This window comes from Neovison vison, chromosome 1 (genome assembly GCF_020171115.1).
Source record: "Neovison vison isolate M4711 chromosome 1, ASM_NN_V1, whole genome shotgun sequence".
Classification (NCBI taxonomy): Eukaryota; Metazoa; Chordata; class Mammalia; order Carnivora; family Mustelidae; genus Neogale; species Neogale vison.
In genome coordinates, this window is record NC_058091.1 from 266,559,030 (window position 1) to 266,577,117 (window position 18,088).

The following is an 18,088-nucleotide window of genomic DNA, read 5'->3' on the forward strand; positions in this document are numbered from 1 at the left end:
AATTATTAGTGTTTAACCCCTTGCCCTCTCTAAAAGCTATTCATGATGTTATAAAAGAGGATTGGATAGACTAAAAAGATGGAGTAAATTTTTATGGTTAAAAAGATGTTATTTAAAATTTTTTATGCAGCCTCACTCCCCCATCAGTTCCTTTTTTTTTTTTTTTAAAAAAGATTTTATTTATTCATTTGTCAGAGAGAGAGACAGACAGAGCGACAGAGGCTGCAGAAGCTGTGGGAGGGAGCAGGCAGATCAGGCTCCCCGATGAGCAAGGAGCCCAATGTGGGACTTGATTCAGGACTGTGGGATCATGACCTGAGCCATAAGCAGCTGCTTAACCGACTGAGCCACCCAGGCATCCGCTCATCAGTTACTTTTAAAAGATATTTCCTGGTATTTTGGGTCAGAATTGGTGCTTTTTTTTTTTTTTTAATAAGATTTTTTATTTATTTGTCAGAGATCAATCAGGCAGACAGGCAAGCAGAGAGAGGGAAGCAGGCTCTCTGCTGAGCAGAGCTCCGATGCAGGGCTTGATCCCAGGACCCTGAGATCGTGACCTGAGCCGAAGGCAGAGGCTTAACCCATTGAGCCACCCTGGCGCCCCGCATATTTTGTTTTTATCTTGATAAAGTTATCCTCCCTACCTTCTTGCACATTTGGGTACCCATAGTTCCTACAAATTGCTCTTATAGTACTTGAAGAGTTTTTAATTAAAAACATCATCCATAGTCACAGTTAATAAAATTGAATACACTTTAACTTTGATAATTACCATATATTGTGCCTACTTACTGTGTACTGGGCCCTAAGATGAGCAATTACGCATTTTTTTTTCTTTAAAGATTTTTAAAATTTAGAGTTCCCAAGTGCCTGTGAGTGGGGGAGGAGCAAAGGGGAAGAGAGAGGCAGAGATTCTGAAGCAGACTTTGCTCTGGGGTGCTGCTTGATCTTTGGACCCTGAGAGCAAGACCTAAGCTGAAACCCAAGACTTGGTGCTTAATAGACTCAGCTGCTCAGGTGCCCCTGTTGATACATATTCTTAATTAATGTAGATGACAATTCTTTGAATTTACTTAACTTCAATTCCAATGTCCAAAAAGCTCTGAAAACTGAACTTTTTACAACTTTTTTGGTGGGGAAACCTAACCTGGCTGAATTTCTGTGAGACTGTTATATCTATATATCCCATTTAGTATGAATGTTTTTTCATTTCATTATTGAAGCGTTAATGTGCTTGATGATAGACTGCTTATTATCTCAGAAACCAGAAAAATTCCAAGTTCTGAAGCCTGTCTGTCTCCATGGGAGAAAGAGCATGTGGACCTGTGAGCTTCTGCACTCCCTTAGTGGGGAAGTGGAGGTGGAGGAGAGGGGTTGAGTCACTTGATGAAATGAAGGGAGGCAATAGTAGCGCAGGAGCAGCAGCAACAGCAAAGAACCTGATGTCTGTGTTAACTGCTTGGATTCATACCCTGGCCCTGCTGCTTACTAGCTGTGTGCTGTTGGGAAGGTCACTTACCCTATCTATAAAATGGGGATAGTACAGATACTTGACTAAAAGGGTTGTGGTCATTAAATGATGTAATGTGAATAAGTATGTACTAAAATACTTCCTGGCACACAGTAAGTGCTGTATGTATTAACTCTTAAGACTTTGAAGAAGTAGCTCCTAAGTGGCAGAATTAATTAATGTCATTTGTTTGACTGGCCACTTAACCTAAGTCCTGTTGCATTGCAGTATAATCTATCTTTAAAAATACCTTGAAATGATTTGTGGAAGCTTTAGGTAATATCTGTGAGGTATAACTTTACCCTTTTAATAAAGAAGGATAACATTTATATTTTACTGGGGAATGAGATAACTAGGAGATGCTTGCATAATGTATGGTACAGAATGTTTCTTAATCTTCTACCCACTAACCCCTTGGGGCAGATGGCTTGTGAGGAAGTTACGGGCTTTGTCCTAAAGAAAAAGTTAGTCTCAGAGAAATTTAGTCGTTAGAGTGTCTCTGCTTCCCATATGCTTTTAAAACATTGACAAGGGTTCACCTTTGAGAATGACACATTTCAAAGTTTGCAAAAGGAAGATAATTTTGTGCTTTTCTTTGCACTTACTAAATGATAGGACCAGGCTAGCATAGCTGAGCTTGTTTTTAACAAAGTGATGAAACACATTTAATTCCATCATTGTATAATCAGAAGCCTTCATTGGTCTCCTTTTAAGAGAGTAGTGTTTTCCATTCACCACACTTTGCATTAACCCTTATTAAGCAGTGCTCTCCCTCGTAACAAACACCCTCTCCAACATGCCTTCTCTTTCTGCCAGATGGATGATCTTTATTTTATTGCTTGTTTAAGCCTCTGAATTCTTACCTGCCTCCTAGAAGGGGAAATCAGGTTACTGACTGGTGATTCCTAATGCATCTGGTCATCAGGTGGTTTTTACCACACCTACTCAGTGTTTCACTTTATTAAACTACTTTTTTAAACCACAGAGATGGTTATTAGCATTCAGAAATGTGGAACCACCCTTTACCACTCCCTGTTTTGCTTTTTCAGTAAATCTACCTGTGCCCTTCTAGGTGTGGTCCTTTCTTGAGAAGCTCTTTGCCTGATCACTAATCCATAGTGATTCCTTTCCCTCTCAAGTCTGTAGTCTCTTTTGGCAACGAGTGTTAAATTTTTTGGTCTTGCTTATTAAGTTGGCTTCTAGGGCTGGGACTTAGTTTTATACCCTCTGAATAATTAACATAGTTGTGTCTGAATATAGATTTTGTACCTAGTGGTACTTGAGGTGTGTTTGCTGGCATTTCTGCTTAAGTAGAACAATTTTTTTTTCAATTTCTTATTTTAAGTAGGCTTCACACCCAGTGGGGCTTGAACTCATGACCCTGAGATTGAAGCCTGTGCTCTACTCACTGAGTCAGCCAGATGCCCCCAAATTTTCTTTTTTATAAACATTCTTTGCTTAAAATGTTTCGGTGGAGTTGAGGTGAACTAAATTTAAGATTATATTTTTTAAAAACTAATTGAAAACCAAAAAAAAAAAAATCCCCCACAAAACTAATACTGAAAACCTCTTTATTTTGAAATTTCATACAGCAGAGAACTCTTAATAAGCTTTATTATTATTTTTTAAAAGATTTTATTTATTTGATAGAGAAAGCACAAGTAGGCAGAGTGGCAGGGAGAGGCAGAAGCAGACTCCGGCTGAGCAGGGAGCCTGATGTGAGGCTTGATCTCAGAACCCTGGAATCTTGACCTGGTCCAAGGCGGTTGCTTAACTGACTGAGCCACCCAGGCACCCTGTAATAAAATAAGCTTTATCTAAATTCACTAATTTTTAGCATTTTGTCATGTTTGCTTTATTGTTCTTTCAATGTATTTTTTTTCTTGAACTATTTTGAGAGTGGGTTGCATACAGCATTCTCTTTTACCCCTTAATACTTGTGCATCTATTTCTTAAGATCAGTATAGTTTTTAAGTGCAAGAAACAGTACTTTTACCTAATTTGCAGCCCATATTTCATTATTTTGTTAGTTTTTCCAATAATGTCCTTTAAAGTTTTTTCTTCCTCCAGTAAATGATCATATATTGCATTCGGTTGCCATAGAATATATGGAATAGGGATTGTTCCTCAGTTTAGGTCTCTGATAATTGCTCATCAGAGGATCAGGTTATACAGGTGATGCAGTATTCTCGGGGTTCCACATCTACTCTCATTGCTGATGTTCACTTAGATTCTCCTTCAGGTCACATTGTTGTCCTGTTTCTCGTCAGTGTAGTTACTGTTATATCCCTTGTACTAATCATTCCTTTACTGTCATGAAAATAAACTGCTTATCATCAGATTTCCCCTCTATGTTAGGTAGATACACAATTGAAATGTTAAAAAAAAATGTAAAAAACACCTACATGTGTCATCTTAATCATTTTTAAAAAAAGACTTATTTTAGAGAGAGACCAGAGGGAGAGGTGGGGTCGTGGGACAGAGAATCTCTAGCCGACACCCTGCTGAGCACAGATCAGTAGTTGGATGCTTAACTGACTGAGCCATCCAGGAAGCACTCCTCCCATCTTAACCATTTTTAAAAGATTTATTTATTTTAAAGAGTGAGGGCGTGCAGGGGAAGGGGCAGTGGGAGAGAAACTTAAGCAGACTCTGCTGAGCTTTGGAGACTGATGTAGGGCTCCATCGTGGGACCCAGAGATCATGAGCTGAGCTGACATCAAGAGTGGGCTGCTTAACCAACTGCACCACCCAGGCACTCCCCCATCTTTCTTTTTTTTCCTTTTTTTTTTTTTTTTTTTAGATTTTATTTGTTTATTTGAGAGAGAAAGAGAGCGTGAGTGGGGAGGGGCAGAGGGAGAAGCAGGCTCCCCGCAGAGTGCAGAGCCCAGCAAGGGGCTCAGCCCTGGGATTCCAGGATCATGACCCTAGCCAAAGACAGACCGCTTAACCAGCTGAGCCACCCAGGTGCCCCAGGGCACCCCCATCTTAAGCATTTTTAAGTGTATAGTTCAGTAACTAGTGTTAAGTACATTCACATTGTGAAACAGATCTCCAGAACTTCTTAATCTTGTAAAACTAAAACTCTAGACCCATTAAAAAAATCTGCATTTCCCCTTATCTCCTAGTCCCTGACAACCACCAAATTCTTCTTTGTCTGATTTTGACTACTTCAGTTATGTTATATAAGTGGAATCATACAGTCTCTTTTTGTTTCTGGCTTACTGCACTTAGCATAATGTTCTCAAGGTTCATCCATGTGTAATGTGACAGGATTTCCATTTTAAGGCAGAGTAATATTTCATTGTATGTACATAACCACATTTTATTTATCCATTTATCTGTTGATGGGTGGCTTGGTTTCCACTTTTTAGGTATTGTGAGAAATGCTGCTGTGAACATGGGTGTGCAAATCTCTCTTGGAGAATGTGTTTTTGATTATAAATGCCCAGAAGTGTGTATACTGGCCTGAATCTTTAATTTTAGGGGGCTTAGACATACACTTTTATTTATGTAAAATTTTGTTTGCAGCTTATTAATTTCACTTGTCCTAAGATTAAGTTTTGACATAATAACCAGTCTCCAGAGATGGCATATGAACCAAAATAAGTTTGCTTTACAGTTTTCCCTCCTTTAGATTTAACCTGTTGTTAATTTAAGGCAGAAGTTATTTCTGAAACAACTGCTTGAATTGAAATGAATCTGGATTATTATTTTTCATGTGGTTAATTGCATTTAAATTTTGCTTACTGTAGATTCTTTAAGAGAACATAATTTTGGGAAGGAAAGCTTTCTTTTAAGTTTTTTGGTTATTGGAGGGAAGTCTGGTCAATGGGGCTGTCGCAACTAACCCTCCGGAATTTTTTGGGTGTCAAATTCTTCAGGACCCGTTTCCTTGCCTAAAATACAATACCTTAGTTTTTTGTTTATTTTTTACTGTAAAATATTTTTACAAGAATTTCCTCTTACAGTTGGAATTTGGCAACCAGAATTTGAAAGAAGAAAGTGAAAATCAGTTGTGCACTATTAAACTATTGTAAACAGGAAGGAAAATATTATAATCCTAGGTCAGAGATAAGGTGATTGAGGTTGCTGGGAAGTGAATGCTGGTAAACAATACATCACCATTTTTTTCTTTTTTCTTTTTTTTTTAATACATCAGCATTAGAAAAAAACTTTCAGCATAAGAGGTAAGAGTTGTTGGTAAACATTTTTTGTTTTGTTTGAAGTATTCCTGTGGAAATGGAATTTTGATAATAGTTTTCACGCCAAGAAGTGTTACCTATTTAAGTATAGGAATAATTGGTAATGCTAGAAATCTTAAGCAAATACCATAATTTTATTAGTGGGTGAATAAAAGCTTAACTTAGTCAAATCTAGAATCATCAATAAAATTCAGACCTAAGTGGAACCTAAATACTAGAAAATATTGTTATCCTTACTATAATTATGTCACTTTTTGAATTCTAGTTTATTAAATACTCTATATTACATTTGTTTCACCTTTATATTAGGTGAGAATCCTTTCTCTCTTTATCTTGCCTTGCACAAAATGGCTGTTAAGCCCCGGTATTCTTCCTCCTCAAAATTTTGGCTATCGCCAGTCCTCCGTTAAGGTAGCTAGTTTTAAAACTTTATTTATTTATTTTTAAGAAGATTTTATTTATTTATTTGACAGAGAGAGATCACAAGTAGACAGAGAGGCAGGCAGAGAGAGAGAGGAGGAAGCAGGCTCCCTGCTGAGCAGAGAGCCTGATGTGGGACTCGATCCCAGGACCCTGAGATCATGACCTGAGCCGAAGGCAGTGGCTTAACCCACTGAGCCACCCAGGCGCCCCTTAAAACTTTATTTTATAGATTCACAGGACTTCGTACCAGAGATCTCTGGTACACTTCACCTGGTTTTCCTCAGAAGGTATCTTTTTTTTTTTTTTTTTTTAAAGATTTTAAAAATTTATTTATTTGACAGAGAGATCACAAGTAGGAAGAGAGCAGGCAGAGAGAGAGAGGGAAACAGGCTCCCCCTTGAGCAGGGAGCCCAATGTGGGGCTTGATCCCAGGACCCTGACATCATGACCTGAGCCGAAGGCAGAGGCTCAACCCAGGCGCCCATATTTATTTTTATTTTTTAAGGGTTTTTTAAAAAATCAATTCATTGTTTTGGTGTTTAAATTTTGAGAGCGAGCTCACGAGCAAGCCAAGTTGGGGTGGGGAGGGGCAGAGGCAGAGGGAGAGAGAATCTCAAGCAAACTCCTGTTGAGTGGGGAGACCAACATGGGCTCAGGCTCAGTTCCACAACCATGAGATAACGACCTGAGCTGAAACCCTAGAGTCAGATGCTTAATGGACAGCTACGCAGGCTCCCCAAAAGATTTTATTTTTACGAAAACTTTTTACCCATTATGGGGCTCAAGCTCACAATGCAGAGATCAAGTCACATCCTCCACTGCCTGAGCCAGCCAGGTTCCCCAGACATTATTTTTAATTAAGTCATAATACCTGAATATTTTTCTTGTAGAATTTTTGGATAGTAGTTAATACTGAAAATAGGTAAGGGTTAGGATGAGTCACTGATAATAAATACCTGCGTGTTGCGTGTAGAAGGGGTGGAGCAAAGAGGACAGATGCTATTGCATCTTACTGCTCAAGTCTTACAGAATTTATGAAAAGTTCTCCTAAAGCTCCAGCAAGGCAGGGACTAGTCAGCCTTTCACCTCTGGAATGATTGAAATACTCCTCTGCTGAGGTTGCCCTTCGGTGAGCATTCACATGAGACATAAATACCTTCACCTTAGGAAAACCTAAAGCAAAATAGATTTTGAGATTTTTTTTTTTAAGAGAACATAGGTTTGTTTTTTTTTTTTTTAAAGATTTTATTTATTTATTTGACAAAGAGAGAGATCACAAGTAGGCAGAGAGGCAGGCACAGAGAGAGAGGGGGAAGCAGGCTTCCTGCTGAGCAGAGAGCCTGATGTGGGGCTCCATCCCAGGACCCTGGGATCATGACCTGAGCCGAAGGCAGAGGCTTTAACCCACTGAGCCACCCAGGCGCCCCAAGAGAAGATAGGTTTTGTTTCTTTTTTATACATAGGCTTCATGCCCAGTGTGGGGCTTGAACTCACCATTCTGAGATCAGTCACATGCTCTACTGACTGGATTAGCCAGCTGCCCAGAGAGGGTGTAGTTTTGTTGCTACTTTATATTCTTATTAAGGTTACAGTTTCATAAATTGATGGTTTTCAAAATTTTGAGCATAGTTACAAATGTATTTTATATATGGATGTGTATATACATGCATATATGAAAGTTTCATTGCAGTTACATATAAATAGATTCTGATTTTTAATTTTATTTATTTATTTTTAAATTTTTATTTATTTATTTGACAGAGATCACAAGTAGGCAGAGAGGCAGGCAGAGAGAGATAGAGGAGGAAGCAGGCTCCCCACTTGAGCAGAGAGCCCGATGCGGGGCTCAATCCCAGAACCCTGAGATCATGACCTGAGCTGCCGATGCGGGGCTCAATCCCAGAACCCTGAGATCATGACCTGAGCTGAAGGCAGAGGCTTTAACCCACTGAGCCACCCAGGTGCCCCTGATTTTTAATTTTTTAAAAAAAAATATTTTATTTATTTATTTGAGAGAGAGACAGTGAGAGAGAGTATGAGCGAGGAGAAGATCAGAGAGAGAAGCAGACTCCCCGTGGAGCTGGGAGCCGGATGTGGGACTCAATCCTGGACTCCAGGATCATGACCTGAGCTGAAAGCAGTCGCTTAACCAACTGAGCCACCCGGGCGCCCTGATTTTTAATGTTTAAATCATAGATGTGAACCTGGAAATTGATTTCGCAGAACGTCTCACCATTAGTTTGAAAACACCATCATAATACTAAGTGTTGTCGATGTTAGGAAGACAGCATGATTACTAAGATGGAGTAGTACATTGATATCCCTTTTCCTCTTAAGGTGATTTAATCTTTCCATTCCTCTGAGAAAGTTGTATTGTTAACATTTTAGAAAAGTAGAAAAATATTTTTCTACTTTTGCCAAATATATACCACCCACAGTTACTAGCTTGGCTTCCTCCCCACCCCCTTTTTGGTGTCTTACTAGGACACAATGAAGTGCCTTCCTATGTTACTTAAAAATGTTTAATGTTTGTATTTTATATGCTTTAGAGGGAAAGGCAAGGAACAAACCCCAGAAGTGAAATTAATGTTTTTAGTAAACTCCTGAGGGAGAGCATAATAGATTCCACAGCTTATTTGGTATAAAGTTCTAAAATAATTGGCTAGCTCATCCTCTTTTTGAGACTATTAATTAAGATAGAGAAATGATCCTAAAGTCTAGTAAATAAGTTTAAAATAAGATCAAATGGGGCTCATAGGTGGCTCAGTTGGTTAAGATTCTGCCTTTGGCTCCAGGGTCCTGGGATCAAGAGGCCCCACCCCCCCAGCAGGGAGCCTGCTTTTTCCCTCTCTCACATCTTGCCTCCCTGCCTACTTCTGCAAGCTCGCTCACTCTCTATTAAATAAATTAAATCTTTTAAGAAAAGTTACAAAAAAGTAAGATTAGATTAATTAAATGAAGTAAATTTTAGTCAAGAAAATGGCTGGCATTTTCCTGTTAACCCTTAGTCGAATCCTTTACGGTAGGAAAAAGTAGTGTTAGCCCATTTTATGCATACAAAAACTGCATCTAGAGACATTTAGTAACCCCATGAATACAAAGTTGGTAAGAACAGGTGTGAAAGTTTACCTCTGACATTAGGGGGATTATAGTTTTAGTTACGCCTAATGCCTAATAAAAGGATGGGCATTTTGTATTCAGCTGTGAATAAATTTTTTTAAATTTTTCATTTTTAATTTTTTTATTTTGCCCCATGTGAAAGTGCAGTGGGGCAAAATAATAGCTTCTTAAGAGTTAGAAATTTGATGCTAGTATCAGTAGTGGTCTCACCTCAGATAAGTTATGTTGTTTAATGGACCTGTATGTGAAAATCCAAAAATCTCACCTCTCTTGTTCATACCGAGAAAAGGCTAAATGCTCAAATTGCCCTGCAGGTAAATAGGAAGCAAACATGTAAGTACCAGACCTAGGCTAGAATAGAAAGCCACTTTGCAGATCTGATGTAGAGAAGAGGGTATCCTTTGTGGACTAGCCCATATTCAAGTCTGTCCCACCCTAGGTAAAAGTTTTTCTCTTCCTTTGTGGCTTATATGTATTTTCTTACAAGCTGTTGGTTTGTGGTCACCAAACTAACAGATGACTTCAGAGAAAGAATAAACATAGATATGAGAAACAGAACTGGTGGTGTTGGCTCTTACTACATCCCTGTCTGAGTTTAGGTGTGTTTATAGCCTTAAAACTTAATGTGAAGATTTCTTTTTTTTTTTTTTTTAAAGATTTTATTTATTTATTTGACAGAGAGAAATCACAAGTATATGGAGAGGCAGGCAGAGAGAGAGAGGGAAGCAGGCTCCTTGCCGAGCAGAGAGCCCGATGCGGGACTCGATCCCAGGACCCCGAGACCATGACCTGAGCCAAAGGCAGCGGCTTAACCCACTGAGCCACCCAGGCGCCCAGTGTGAAGATTTCTTCCCAACAAAGATATGCTGAGCCTTTTGGGGGACATAAGGACATATGCCAGAGAATGAGAACCTAAGATTCATTTATTAGAAAAAGACGTGCAAGAACATTGCATCTTAGGAGTTCTGACCACCTGAAGCCAATCCTTGCTGCCTTAAAGGATTGAGATAGAGAATTGTGTTCACTGCTATTCAGACAGCATCAGATAGTGCTTAAAGTTAACATGTTAACATGCACATGATGAAATTATTTGGTAGTGTGATTTTATTTTAATGTGAAGGAATCAGTGTAGCATTTTAGCTTTAAGATGGTTAACCCGGGAGGATTAAATCACAGTGATTTCTAAGTCTACATGACAAACAAGGTTAAGTTGACCCTTGTTTTATTGAAAACTGAGAATCGTGAAGGTTTGTCTTCTAAATTAGTGCTTTGCAAACTGGGTCTGGACCAGTTTTAAAATCCATGTAATGAGTCTGGCTAGCATTAAAATAAATGAAATAGTAGTAGGGGAAAAGATATCATATATCACATAATATAAGGTTAAACATTTAGTGAAACTTCAGCTTAAGTCTGTGTGTATATGTATATATGCGTGCATGTATACATACATAAATATTACTTGATTACAATATGAAAATATTTTTTTTTTTTTTAAAGATTTTGTTTATTTATTTGACAGACAGAGACCACACATAGGCAGAGAGGCAGGCAGAGAGAGAGAGAGGAGGAAGCAGGCTCCCTGTGGAGCAGAAAGCCCGACGTGGGGCTTGATCCCAGGACCCTGGGATCATGACCTGAGCTGAAGGCAGAGGCTTTAACCCACTGAGCCACCCAGGTGCCCCTGAAAATATTTCTTAATGTGTGATACATTTTTTAAAAAGTTAGCCACAGCTCTGTACCTGTCTGCTCATGTGGTAATTTGGGCATCTGAATTTTTCACATTTTTGTGGTTTTGCGGGAAGGAGGTAGATGAAAGAGTTAGGGAGCAGCTGGTAGCTGGTCTTTGGCTCTTTAGTGATTAAGTGAAGTTGAGATGGGATTTTATTGATTCAGTGTTTTTGGGTAGTTAAGGCTAAATTTGTTTTGTGAAGCTTTTGAAAGCTCTTAGAACCAGAGGGAGTTATGTATGTTGTCCAAAGTCCAGCAAATGTAGTATCAAATGATATAAAATGTTAAACTGTCTGATAGAACACCTTTTGATCTAAGACTGAAAGGTCCATTTTAAATAATATCAGCTCTTCTGGCGCTGCTTAGAACGGTCATTTGATTTCATACTTAAATTTGTAATCTGTTTATACCTAAAATGTAGGACCAATAAAAAATGAGGGGCTTTTGGATTTTGGTGGGGAGGTGGTCAGTAGGTTTTTATTTTTATGTTTTTATTCTTTAGTATGAAATAAGAGTTCGGGAAAGGTCATATGTACAAACACTGAGTATTGTTTCAATTTAAGAAATTAAATCATAGACCTTGAGTTAATGGCTTCTTTTTTTCTTTGATTTCTTTCCAAGGTTTGGGCCCCATGGGATCCCTGTGACAGTGTTTCCCAAAAGGGAATATAAGGAGAAACCTGAAGCCATGCAGCTCCAAAGTAATACATTCCAAGAAGGGACAGAAGTCAAGCGTGAAGTGAATGGTGCTGTTCCCGATGACCCTTCTCGCATCTCGCCTCCCGAGCCAGGCTTGGCTGAAAGCCTGTGGACTTCCAAACCACCGCCTCTCTTCCATGAAGGAGCACCTTACCCTCCCCCTTTGTTTATCAGGGACACCTATAACCAGTCAATACCTCAGCCACCGCCTCGGAAAATTAAGCGACCCAAACGAAAAATGTACAGGGAAGAACCTACTTCAATAATGAATGCTATTAAACTGCGACCCAGGCAAGTCCTGTGTGACAAGTGTAAAACCAGTGTTGTTGCAGAGAAAAAGGAAATTAGAAAAGGTAGTAGTGCAAGTGACTCTTCTAAATACGAAGATAAAAAACGGAGAAACGAAAGTGTAACTACTGTGAACAAAAAACTGAAAACTGACCATAAAGTGGATGGGAAAAACCAAAATGAAAGCCAGAAAAGAAATGCTGTGGTGAAGGTTTCCAATATTGCTCACAGCAGAGGCAGAGTAGTCAAAGTTTCTGCTCAGGCAAATACATCAAAAGCTCAGTTAAGTACTAAAAAAGTGCTCCAGAGTAAGAACATGGATCATGCAAAAGCTCGGGAAGTGTTGAAAATTGCCAAAGAAAAGGCACAAAAGAAGCAAAGTGAAACCTCTACATCCAAAAATGCACATTCAAAAGTCCATTTCACACGTCGCTATCAGAGTCCTAGCTCAGGTTCCCTTCCACCTCGGGTTCGTTTAAAACCACAAAGGTACAGGAATGAAGAAAATGACTCTTCTTTGAAGACGGGACTTGAGAAAATGCGGAGTGGCAAGATGGCACCCAAGCCCCAGTCTCGCTGCACCTCTACCCGCTCAGCAGGTGAGGCCCCTTCAGAAAATCAGAGTCCCTCAAAAGGCCCTGAAGAGGCCAGCAGTGAGGTTCAGGACACAAATGAAGTGCTTGTGCCTGGTGAGCAGGATGAACCACAGACACTGGGCAAAAAGGGCAGCAAAAGCAATCTCTCTGTTTACATGACCCTAAATCAAAAGAAATCTGACTCTTCCAGTGCTTCCGTGTGTAGCATTGATAGCACAGATGATTTGAAATCCTCCAACTCTGAGTGTAGTTCTTCTGAAAGCTTTGATTTTCCTCCAGGCAGTATGCATGCACCTTCCACCTCCTCCACTTCCTCCTCTTCAAAGGAAGAGAAAAAGCTCAGTAATTCCTTGAAAATGAAAGTCTTTTCCAAAAACGTCTCTAAATGCGTCACACCAGATGGCAGGACCATATGTGTAGGGGACATTGTTTGGGCCAAGATCTATGGCTTCCCTTGGTGGCCAGCCCGTATTCTTACTATAACTGTGAGCCGGAAAGATAACGGCCTTTTAGTCCGACAGGAGGCCCGTATTTCATGGTTTGGGTCTCCAACAACCTCTTTTCTTGCTCTTTCGCAACTCTCCCCCTTTTTAGAAAACTTCCAGTCACGCTTTAATAAGAAGAGAAAGGGCCTGTATCGCAAGGCTATCACAGAGGCGGCTAAGGCTGCCAAGCAGCTGACCCCTGAAGTGCGGGCTCTGTTGACACAGTTTGAAACGTGAACATGGACAGTAAGGTAGGCAAGAACCATTGGAAGGCGCCACAGATTTTCTAGTCTAGTCAGGAGTAACTTCTGCGAAATAGCTTGGCCTGATCGGAGAGAGGAATTGTACTCAGTTGGCTGCTTTTTTTTATACTTACCTTAATAGCCATTTTTAATAGACTGAGAAGCTTAAAGAACAAGCAGTCAAATTTTGTCTTAAGGAAGTGAGATTTTAGCAGTATTTTTCAGTTTTGAAGTCAAACCATCCCAAGGCATAGGAGCCATAGCCTCAACTGAAAATGAATTTTTGCAGGGACTGTTAATGGCCATTTGTACCTAGTACTGTGTGTATGTGTGTATATTTATATATATGCACATGTACGTATATGTGTGTATATGCATACATACATATATATAACATAGAGCCTGTCACTGTGTGACACAGGTTGTGTATTTGGGATTGCAGTAAGGGCTGATGAGCTGGGTTGGGGGCTGGGGGTGGGGAATAGTGTGGCTATTTAATGACTACTTGTTTTTTAATTAATGAATACCTAGCCTTTCTATGTGCACAATGGCGCCAGAGTTTGATACCTAGGTGTTTGACAAACTGAGATGCTTGCTGTTCAGTTGCTGACTGTGGAAATAGCCCAGTCTTTGGGGTTAAGACTTTTAAGGCTGACATGGTTTGAATCATCACTCTTGTTTAATGGGGATTTAACAAAAACTTTCAAATTTCTGGTTTGGGAGTTTAGGTAGGTTTGTCTTTGGATATGTAAATAGTTGATTGCTAAATTTGGTCAGATTTCTCCTGACTGGCTGTTCCTAAATTCTTAGGATACGTCCTGATAAATTACACTTTGTGAATTGTCATATGTGTAATTGTTGCATTTTGGATGTACCTAATTTGATAATTTTTAAAAAATATTTCATTTAAGGTATCTGTTTGCAGGTCAGAAAATGAGAAAATGTAATTGTGTAATGCTTTGAAATGTAAAAAAAAAAAAAAGCTGTAAATAAAATCGACTAAATCCAAATTATTTGTGTGTGTTTCTCAAAAAGCTTTGAAAAATTTCAAGATGGTAGAAAGTTACTCTTTGTAATAGTTTATAGAGGAGATGAAAAAAAATCAAACCTTTATTTTCCTATTTGTCCTATCAGAATATATTACCTGACCATAGATAAAATTCAAGTAAGTGATTAATCCATATATTTTGAAAATGAGGTTTTACAGTGTAGAGGTCTGATATGCTTCTAAATTGGAGACCATCCTCCCGCCAATTTCTCATAAATGTGTGGGTTTAATTTTCGTCATGTTTAGCCTTGATACTTCATCACATGGCTCTTTTTTTATATTTGGGTAGTTAAAACCAGTCTCTCTTGCCTGGTCTGCCTCAGGTATCCTTGCTTTTGGGACTAGTAACTTCTATCACTTTTTCTACATGATCCATCTGTCCCTCAGATTGACTTATTTTCCATTTTTAGCTTTTTATTGTTAGTGAAAAATATATCTGATTGCCCGTGGAGGCAAGTTTATCCCAAGATTTTTCAAGTTGTTTTCATATTTTTTTGTGTTTACCTTTTGAATTTTGATAGAATATCAGTTTGACACTTCGGAAACTTGAAAATTTTAAAGAGAGCAACTTTCTGTTGTAATTCTGAGTAATCCAATTTGAAATGTCTTAGTTACCTATGGAATTAAATGAACAGATTAATGGAGATTAAAACCCATAATCTGTCCACTTAAAGTTAACAGGCTTTTATGATTTATGTACTGATTTCTGCAAAAGCAAGTAGAATTTCTTCTGGGGAACTCAGTCAATGCTTTTTGATTATAACTAAACACACAATTGAAAAAAACAATGTTTTTCACTTGAGTAGAACATATTCTTTCCTGCAAACAGAAACAACTATACTATTTTTAAAATTCTTTGATTATAACAGGTTGAAAGATGTTCATGGTGTGACTGAGGGGTTTTAAGGAAGTATCTTAAAAGATTGAGTATTTTTTCAGATTAATGAACTTGTTCAGATATTTCTGAGTTTGAATCTAAGGTTTAGAAAGATTTAAGCAAGGCAGAGCAAAAAGTCACTTAAAATAATGTAACTCCAAGGCTTCATGTAATGATCCAGGTGAGTTTTATCTTAACATAGTGGGTTTGACAGTGGATATCGCTAATAAGTGCTTTGGCAAATGTGCTCTGGTGGCATAAACCAAATTTCATTTGTTTTGGAAGCCCTGGTTGGGGTGGGGTTGGGCGTGGGGATAAAGTCATGATTGTTGAATACAAAAATAACATTCAATTTTATATAGTCCATATCACTAAGGGAAAGGTTGAAGCATAATCATAAATGTGCATGATCTCTAATTAAATCAGCCAAATGATCCCTCCATTTTAAACTGGCATATTTCATCTGATGTTTCAGTAAGGAAAAATTTCAAAGAATTTCTTAATCTTAAAATATACATATTCTAAACACTAATCCAATAGCCGCATATTAGTGTTTTATTAAAATGGAAATTAAAAAAATTTTGAGTATAGTTGACACATGATATTACCTTAATTTCAGATACGCTACATAGTGATCGAACTTCTCTACATAATAATGCCAAATAGAAATTTCTTAAGCAGCTAAATTTATCCAGTATTTATTGCAGATGGAGGAGATAGAGTTGAATTGGCTAGTTGTAGCTATTTTCCTTTAAAGTGGTGAAAGGAGGCATTTATTCTTTGGCGATAACCAAATATGTTTTTATCCATTTGTAGAGAGAAAACTAGGCTTAGGCCAAATATCCAGTGATCTGAAAGGGAAAAAAAAAAAAAAAAAGGATTAGCAAGGGGAGAAACCAAGTGAAAGAGCGAGCTGTAACAGCCAAAGAGGTCTTGATTTCTAGAATTGCTCAGAAATTTAAAGCATCAGTATTTTTCTCTTAGTTTCCCAGAATCTTTTGAATAGAATGCTGACTGTTCATTTGAAAGGGGTATCTTTGACTCATTTTAGATATGGAACTAGATGTAAAAGAGGTCAGTGAGATGGAGAAAGTAAAATTCATAGTCTGGAGCCCATTTGCATGACTTGATATATCCAATGTGGTTTTGATGGGAAATTCTATAAACAGTAATTTGAAATTAGTACTAAGTAGAATAGACAAGAATATAGATATGAAGACAGACTTCAGGCAGTATGAAAGTGCACTAAAATCAAATGTGTATCTTAGTGCCTCTGAGTGTTTAATACAAAATACTGACTTGCACCTTTGTTTTGAGCAGGTTGTATTTAATACTGGTTATGTTGAAGGAAAGATACACATTTGCATTCCTTCACCTACATACAGGATTCCTTTACCTACATACAGGATTCCTTTACATAGAATTGCTGAATTGGGTATTGGAAATACAGGCATCCCTCAGAGATCTCGTGGGTTTGGTTCCAGACCACCACAGTAAAGGGAGTCCTGAATGTTTTGGTTTCCCAGTGCATGTAAAAGTTATATTGCAGTCTCTGTGCAGTAGCACTGAGTTTAAAAAATGACATATATACCTTATTTAAAAAAAAAACTTTACTGCTAAAAAATGCTAACCATCTGAGCTTTCAGTGGGTGCTAATATTTTCCTGGTATGGAGAGTCTTATCTTGATGTTGATGGCTGCTGATGGATCCGGGTAGCTTTTGCTGAGGTTTGGGGTGGCTGTGCAGTTTCTTAAAATAAGATGGTGGTGAAGTTTGCTGGGATCGATTGACTCTGCCTTTCATGAAGTTAGTTTCTTTGGCATGCAGTGTTGTTAGATGGCATTTACCCACAGAGGAACTTCTTTCAAAACTGGTGTCAGTCCTCTCAAACTCTGCCGTTGCTTTTTATCAACAAAGGTGATATAACTTTCTAAATCTAAATTGTTTCAACAATCTTCACAGCATCTTCATCAGGAGTAGATTCCATCTCAAGAAATACTTTCTTTGCTCATCCGTAAGAAGCCGCTCCTCCTCTATTAAAAGTTTTCTCATGAGAGTGCAGCAATTCAGTCCCATCTTCGGGCTTCACTTCCCATTCTAGTTCTCTCGCTGTTTCCACCACATCTGCAGTTACTTCCGCCTCTGAAGTTTTGAACCTTCAATTTGTTTAAAAAAAAAAAAAAGGGGGCCACTATCTGCGAAGCATAGTAAAGTGAAGCACAGTAAAACAAGGTATGCCTCTACCTTAAATCTATAATTTGGATCTAAAATTAGGTTTTTCCCTTTTAAATTGTGAATTTTTCTGTGTTACCAGTTTATTTTTGTTTAGTACTCCTAGCAGAGGAGGGACTGACAGTCTAGAAAAGTTGATCAGATGTTTTGATTCAGGATATTGTTTTGATTTAGGCCCAGTGAAAGCCTCCAATAGGGAATTTGCCAGAGAGATTGAAGACCTTATTTCTAAGTTGGGGCATATTTAGCGTTTGCCTTGACACTGTATTAGCATGGTGGCTGTTAAGACCATCTCTCATTGAAATGCCTGATAATAGGCAGTTCAGAAAGGAAGAGGCTGGTGCCATGCCAATGGCCAGGAGAAAAAACAGTGAAGCTGAATCAGTTACTATTACTTGGTTCTGAGTTAATAGGCTCTTCATATTCTGTATCTACAGTTTGCATATACTCACAGCATGCCTTCACTGGACAGACTATGTAGAATTAAAACTGAAAGCTTTAGGGATGCCTGGGTGGCTCAGTTGGTTTAAGTGTCTGCCTTCAGCTCAGGTCACGATTCTGGGTCCTGGGATCAGGCCCCATGTCGGGCTCCCTGCTCAGTGGGGAGTCTGCTGATCTTCTCTTCCTCTGCCTGC

General features: G+C 38.6%; 1 protein-coding gene across 8 annotated transcripts in view; it reads left to right on the forward strand.

Moving 5' to 3' along the window:
* The window catches only part of PWWP2A (PWWP domain containing 2A), a 39,925-nt gene that overhangs the window by 9,947 nt on the left and 11,890 nt on the right, over window positions 1-18,088 (forward strand). For 3 of the 8 annotated variants that reach the window (XM_044230332.1, XM_044230349.1, XM_044230341.1), the window contains one exon: window positions 11,608-12,572. In XM_044230332.1, the coding sequence (XP_044086267.1) occupies window positions 11,608-12,572 (965 nt within the window). Of the gene's footprint in view, window positions 1-11,607; window positions 14,216-18,088 lie in introns of those variants that run through there. The other 5 variants (XM_044230320.1, XM_044230326.1, XM_044230357.1 and 2 more) reach the window with 2 other exon arrangements.